At 38.1% G+C, this 7,837-nt stretch overlaps 1 protein-coding gene across 1 annotated transcript; it reads left to right on the top strand.

Annotated features, from left to right (window-relative positions):
* The first annotated feature begins 5,093 nt into the window (after positions 1-5,093).
* On the top strand, positions 5,094-6,623 carry LOC114841441. The gene has a single exon (XM_029126424.1). It carries the CDS (start codon positions 5,094-5,096, stop codon positions 6,621-6,623), a length of 1,530 nt encoding a protein of 509 aa, XP_028982257.1.
* Positions 6,624-7,837: the final 1,214 nt, after the last annotated feature.

The following is a 7,837-nucleotide window of genomic DNA, read 5'->3' as shown; positions in this document are numbered from 1 at the left end:
ATCGTCCTTTGTCCCAAAACGTAAACACTCGAGTGTATGCGCCAGACGCACCAGACAACTGTGAGAGGAGGGAAGTGGGAAGTGTGTGTGGAGCGCGTAACGCGGCTCTTCTTCATTACATCTCGGGTCGTCTGAGATACAGTTTGAAAAATTGTGTGTTAGCAAAACTTTAAAGTCGATGTAAGTATTAAATATTGAAAGTGGTTCTTTAAAAGTGCAGTGTACTTTGTGATTGCTCAGTGTATATAGTGTGTACTAATTATTGTACTGTTTTTTTTTATAGTGAAAATGGAGAATTATCCCTTCCCAGACCCAGATCTCAGGGGAGAGGTTGAGGATGATGATGTTAAGATGGAGAACTGGTGGTTGGAGAAGGTGGATGAGTGCTGGAGTAAATTCCAGCACTGTTATGGCTTGATTGGCCATCTTGAGGTCCCCATGCATCTCCTCTACAAATTCATGGGGTACCTCGGAGATTTCTATTTCGTCAGCAAAGTAAGTACCGAATGAAAAAGAGTGGAATAATTCATTTTGTAATTACAAGTGAGAAATAATTAATATATATATATGACTTTTTTTTGTGTGTAGTTGAGCGAGCTTCACCAGGAATTGTGGAATTTCCTAAACTTCCTCCTTCTCGTGGATCGTGAGGAAGAGGCACGAGAGATGCTGCCATACGAAAGATCCCTGGTCCCCGCAGCATGGCTCATTTTGGAGGATCAAGACCATCGCATTGAATAAAGTGAGTAAACATTATTCTCTCTCTCCTTACTTCTCTCACTTCTTTTTTCTCCTTGACTAATTTGAATGTTTTTTTTTTCTTGTGTTTCAGATGCTGTTAATTCTCGGATTGTGCGCCATATTTTTTTTTATTTTTACAAAATCAAAAGTTTTTATATATATTCTTTTAGTTTTTATATCATTAGTTAATTTTTTTTATCACAATTATTCTTTAGTTTTTATATTATTATATAATTTTTTTTATATTTTCGATTTTTTTTAAAGAAATGTTTTTCTTAAATATATATATATAAAAAAAAAACGCAAATTCTGAGTTGTTCATTCATTTCACCAGCGTCATCTTTTCAGATTATTATTATTACATTGGTTCAACAGTTTGACAAATATCAGTAAGTATTTACGATAAATTTTTAGGTGTCGATCCAACTGAAGAGGCATGGGTTGTAGGGTCCTTCCAGAAAGGTGATTTTCAGACGTGTGGAGGCAGCAGCCATGCGAAACATTTCCAGTTTCGNTTTTTTTAAAGAAATGTTTTTCTTAAATATATATGAAAAAAAAAACGCAAATTCTGAGTTGTTGTTCATTTATTTCACCAGCGTCATCTTTTCAGATTATTATTGTTACATTGGGTCAACAGTTTGACAAATATCAGTAAGTATTTACGATAAATTTTTAGGTGTCGATCCAACTGAAGAGGCATGGGTTGTAGGGTCCTTCCAGAAAGGTGATTTTCAGACGTGTGGAGGCAGCAGCCATGCGAAACATTTCCAGTTTCGGTAGATCCAGCAGAAAGACGTCGGACACTCGCTTTGGCAGATAAACGATGCACTTATCCATCAACACAACTGTCACTTTGTTGCCAAACTTCGTAGGGATGATCTCCAAATCCGTTACGGGATACACCTGGCCGAGAGTTAGCTCTGCTCGACGTTTGGTAGGCAGGAAATCCCCCATAGTTGCAATTTAATTGATTTCATCGAGATTCGTTGCTTGGTTCGTCTCTATTTTGACTGTTCTCTCTCTGCTGTTTTCACTGGATGTTATTGGAGAATTGTATGGTCACCGTTGCAGGCAATCGACTGGATAACCACTGATTACACTAACGGTACTTATAGTCTTTCAATTAGGGGAGGGGAGGATGCGATTATTGGCTATTATTTCAACGGTCAAAAGATTATTGGGGGAGTGGGGTAACATGCAACGTATTTCTCAACGGAAAAATTACTCTCAGAATCTCAACCGTCAGATAATTCTTGAGAGTTCCATCCAACGTATTTCTCAACGGACAAATTGATCGCAGAATCCCAACCGTCGATAATTCCTGAGAAATTCAGTAGGTACTCGAGATGCAAACAAAGACGATCGTTGCTATAAATGGATGTGCATCTTCATTGAGTTCGCTAGTGTAATTCCAAGATGGAACGTAACATCATCCCCTGTGCTCGAATAATTGAAATTCTGGAACATGCTTACCAGAATGCACTCTCTCAAGACATCGACCAATGGATTAATCGGTGTATCCACTATATTCAACTTTATACAAAAACTCTCACCAAAGCTAATCTCTCTGTTGGTGAGAAAAATCAACTTCTAGCGACAATCGCGCGAATCCAAGGATACCAGGAGAGTTTCAGGAATAGACGACGTCGAGGGGGTCGAGTGCAGGTGCCATCAGGTAGTAGAGAAGAAACACTCACAGATCGAGTACGCTGGAGGGATGGACCCTCAGCCTTTCAAGGTCGCATACGTACTGGTACTGTGATTAATCTACAAAACAAGGATCCAGCCGCCTTTCTGAGTGATGCCAAAGAATTAATAACTCCGCGTTTGAAAAATGTTCTCGAGACTAATGGGAATATGCAAGTGAACAGTATATTAGCTTGTAAATTTCAAATCAAGAAGGAAGAGACCATTATCAAAGAAATAAAACATTTTAATACGAAAAATGCAATTATTCTACCAGCTACAGACCTGAGGGCACGGTTTGATGAGAATGTTATTGAACCACTGCTTATAAAAATCGAGGATTTCCAAGAACGAGATTCAGGGTGGGAATTAATCGAAGTGATAAATTTAATGGTTAATATCATTCGATATAGTCCACTCGCTGCAGGGTTATCGACTTACGCAGAGCTTCCGTACTATATACAGTGTAAAAAAGCCATTGTGAATATAAAAAATTCAGATAAATTCTGTTTCTTGTGGTCAGTTATTGCGGCTCTTCATCCGGCGAAGAGAAACAAATGTGTTACTTATTCACACCCACATTATGCTAGTGCAACTCTACCCCAAAGCCAGAAGAGACTTGATTACATGGGTATTAATTTCCCCATCTCTTTAAGCGATGTTCTTAAATTTGAGAAGAGAAATGGTCNTGTGATTAATCTACAAAACAAGGATCCAGCCGCCTTTCTGAGTGATGCCAAAGAATTAATAACTCCGCGTTTGAAAAATGTTCTCGAGACTAATGGGAATATGCAAGTGAACAGTATATTAGCTTGTAAATTTCAAATCAAGAAGGAAGAGACCATTATCAAAGAAATAAAACATTTTAATACGAAAAATGCAATTATTCTACCAGCTACAGACCTGAGGGCACGGTTTGATGAGAATGTTATTGAACCACTGCTTATAAAAATCGAGGATTTCCAAGAACGAGATTCAGGGTGGGAATTAATCGAAGTGATAAATTTAATGGTTAATATCATTCGATATAGTCCACTCGCTGCAGGGTTATCGACTTACGCAGAGCTTCCGTACTATATACAGTGTAAAAAAGCCATTGTGAATATAAAAAATTCAGATAAATTCTGTTTCTTGTGGTCAGTTATTGCGGCTCTTCATCCGGCGAAGAGAAACAAATGTGTTACTTATTCACACCCACATTATGCTAGTGCAACTCTACCCCAAAGCCAGAAGAGACTTGATTACATGGGTATTAATTTCCCCATCTCTTTAAGCGATGTTCTTAAATTTGAGAAGAGAAATGGTCATTCAATCAATATTTATGGCCTTGAAAGTCGAGTGAACGCTGAGAAGGAAATAGTGCCATTTTACCTTAGCAAAATGAAATCAGACATACCTACAATTCATTTATTACTTTTTTGTACGAGTGTGCATTTGCCAGTCAGTGTACAGCTAGTTTATCACTTCACGTGGATTAGTCATCTTTCAAGACTTGTTAGTGCGCAAATTTCAAATGACAATCACCGTAAATGGCTCTGTGATCAGTGCTTGTGTCATTTTCGGGAGAAAAACGTTATGAGGATCACAAACNACTTCACGTGGATTAGTCATCTTTCAAGACTTGTTAGTGCGCAAATTTCAAATGACAATCACCGTAAATGGCTCTGTGATCAGTGCTTGTGTCATNATTCAATCAATATTTATGGCCTTGAAAGTCGAGTGAACGCTGAGAAGGAAATAGTGCCATTTTACCTTAGCAAAATGAAATCAGACATACCTACAATTCATTTATTACTTTTTTGTACGAGTGTGCATTTGCCAGTCAGTGTACAGCTAGTTTATCACTTCACGTGGATTAGTCATCTTTCAAGACTTGTTAGTGCGCAAATTTCAAATGACAATCACCGTAAATGGCTCTGTGATCAGTGCTTGTGTCATTTTCGGGAGAAAAACGTTATGAGGATCACAAACAGGACTGTCTTGCCATCAATAAGTGTAAGATGATACTACCATTAGAGGAGAATAAAATTTTGAAATTTCGAAATCATAAATTCAAGGAACCAGTGCCATTCGTTATTTACGCCGATCTGGAGTATATTTTACAACCGATTGATGATTATGATGATGATGATAACAGATTGTACTAGAAACATATCCCTCACAGTATCGCTTTCTACTTACAGTGTTTCTTTAATAGTAACCTATCTCTCTTTAAAATCAAACGTGGCGCGGATTATATCGTGTGGTTCATGAATGAATTAAAGAAGACGGGAGAGATGGTGAATAATATATTGAAGACTGTTGTACCAATGGAGCCACTTACCAACGAAAAATGGCGAGACTTTGCAACTGCTCGAGTGTGCCATATATGTGAGAAGCCTTTTAGTTCAACAGATAAAAAACATCGAGATCATTGTCACTTTACAGGCAGGTATCGTGGGGCGGCGCATGATGGTTGCAATATACATTACAAAAATTCACAAGATATCCCCGTAATTTTTCATAATCTCTCAGGCTATGATGCGCATTTTTTGATTAAGGATTTAGTGAAGCATTTCGAAGGATCGGTGGAGTTGCTTCCGCTAACCAAAGAGAAATATATTTCATTCAGGAAATCTATTCCCCAGACAAAAGTTAGCTTGAGATTCATCGATTCGTTCAGGTTCATGGCAAGTAGCTTGGAACAATTGGCATCAGACCTGACTGATGTAGACAAGACTATTACACAGGCTCATTGTGATGATGATGAACAATTCCATATATTAATGAGGAAGGGTGTATTTCCCTATGAATACTTGGATAGTTGGGATAAATTGGATGATCGAGAACTGCCCTCAAGAGAAGCTTTTTTTTCGGCACTGAACAACCAAACCATTTCAAAGGACCATTATACACATGTGTGTCAAGTTTGGGAGAAATTTGGTCTCTCAACACTTGGTGAATATTCTGATTTGTATTTGAAAACTGATGTGTTACTTCTTGCAGACATTTTCGAGAATTTCCGGAAAAGCTGTTTCTCCATGTATAAACTAGATCCACTGCATTATTATACAGCACCTGGTCTTGCGTTCGATGCAATATTGAGATGTACTGGTGTGGAGATTGAACTTTTCACAGACGTTGATAAACTCTTCTTCATTGAAAAAGGTATCCGAGGAGGAGTAGCTCAGTGCACTAATCGTTATGCCCATGCCAATAATCGTTATATGAGTGAGAATTACAATCCAAACGAAGAGGAATCATATCTTATGTACTTTGATGTGAATAATTTGTACGGTGCAGCGATGAGTCAATACTTACCCTGTGGTGCATTTGAGTGGGGAAATCCCGAAGGATTCAATGTTCCGCATGTACCCGATGATTCTCCAATGGGGTATATATTGGAAGTAGACTTGGAATATCCCAAAGAACTCCATGATGCACACAAGGACCTACCTCTCTGTCCTGAACATTTTGTTCCTCCAAATTGCAAGAATACCAAGCTAATGACTACTCTGTATGCCAAAAAGTCCTACGTTATACATTACAGAAATTTGAAACAAAGTTTGAATCTTGGAATGAAATTGACGAGGATCCATCGACTATTGAAATTCAAGCAAGCAACATGGCTCAAGCCCTATATTGACCTGAACACAGAAATGCGGAAAAAATCGACGAGTGAATTTGAAAAGAATTTCTTCAAATTAATGAATAATGCTGTTTTTGGGAAAACCATGGAGAATGTAAGGAAGCACAAAGATGTCAAATTAGTCACCGAGTGGGGTGGAAGGTGGGGGGCAAGAGCTCGCATCGCTCTGCCTAATTTCCACAGCAGTTTGATTTTCGATGATGATATGGTGATAATTGAAATGAATCGCACGCGAATCACTTTTAATAAACCAATCTACGTTGGATTCGCCATTTTGGATTTGTCGAAAATTTATATCTATGATTTTCATTATAATTATGTGAAACAAGTGTTTGGTGAGCGTTCAAAATTAATGTACACTGACACAGACAGTCTTTTGTATCAGTTTAATGTTCCTGATATTTATGAGTTTATCAAACGAGATATTACGAAATTTCATACTTCCGATTATCCAGCAGAGAATGTTTATCAAATGCCAAGAGTGAATAAAAAAGTGATAGGTTTAATGAAAGAAACACATCTGGATGCTTCACTCCACTCAGTTCCTCCTGATAAAAACCTCCTTTGATTGCTTCATGATTCCCATCCACAAGTTTATAGGTGACAGGATTGGTCTTCTGTACTTTCTGAATTGTGAAAACTTCTGTTGTCCAGTTGGGGGTGTATCCTTTCTCGAAAATTGTTTTATACTTGCTGATTCGCACTTTATCACCAACCTTGAATTTGATTTTCTTCGTACGATTTATCGGTAATTTCTCATATATATGTCTCAACAAAGATTTTTCATTTTTGATTGTGACGTCTTTCGGCTTCATTTTGATGGTTCGATGTTTAGTATTATTGTATTCTGCTACTAAATCATCAATAATATCAATCCACTTGTAAGTTCCCAGGATAGAAAACTGCTTCCACATTTTATTCTTCAGCGTTCGATTGAAACGTTCACATATGGATACCTTGACGTTACTGAAGGTTGAGTACATGTTTATTTTATTCTTTTTCATGAGAGCTCGAAAGTCTTTATTATAGAACTCTTTGCCCTGATCAACATGTAGTTTTGTTGGAACACGACCTTCTTTCAAAATTAAGTTCATGGCACTTGTGACATCAGCAGCATTTTTTGATTTGGTGGGAATTGCCCAGGCGTACTTAGAGAAAATATCTATGACCGTGAGGAGATATCTATAATTTTTGTTGGAGTTTGCGTATTTAATCATTTCCACAAGATCAGCCTGCCACGTCTCATCTAGTCCACGGACCTCAACATGTCGTCGCTTGAAATTTCTTCGAGCTGGCCTATGAAGCTCTTCAGCTATTGTCCGTTTCGTTAGATCCATTTAATTGCTTATTCAACTCTCCGATCTTGTGCCAGTATTCCTTCAGTTTGCCCTCAAGATTCTTCACACGTTTGCGTATTGCTAGCTCACGCTCATTTATAACTCTACTCTGAGCCGTTAATTTCTCTATAAAATCGGGCTCCACACTTTTTTTCACCTCCTCGATTTCCTTCCTCAGTTTTTCCCGCAAAAAGTGCAGAGAAATGGCATCAAATTCTTCCACTGGATCAGCGATGTTGCATAATTTTTGCCCTCAATACTGTTATTCCCATCGAGTGTACGCTTAAATCCATCACCTGGTGGACCTGTCCTAGCAGCAGTGGTGGTCTTACTGCTGTATGACAACTGCCGTCCAAACACATCGACACTCATGATGTAAATGAGACATTTTGTATAATGTCAGGTCCTAATATATGATTTCAGCCTCACGTAGTTCTTCAATTAT

This window comes from Diachasma alloeum, unplaced genomic scaffold (genome assembly GCF_001412515.2).
Source record: "Diachasma alloeum isolate Michigan unplaced genomic scaffold, Dall2.0 Dall_scaffold_00447, whole genome shotgun sequence".
Taxonomy (NCBI): Eukaryota; Metazoa; Arthropoda; class Insecta; order Hymenoptera; family Braconidae; genus Diachasma; species Diachasma alloeum.
Note: the sequence above shows the minus strand (reverse complement) of the source record. Positions and strands in the feature narration are given on the sequence as shown.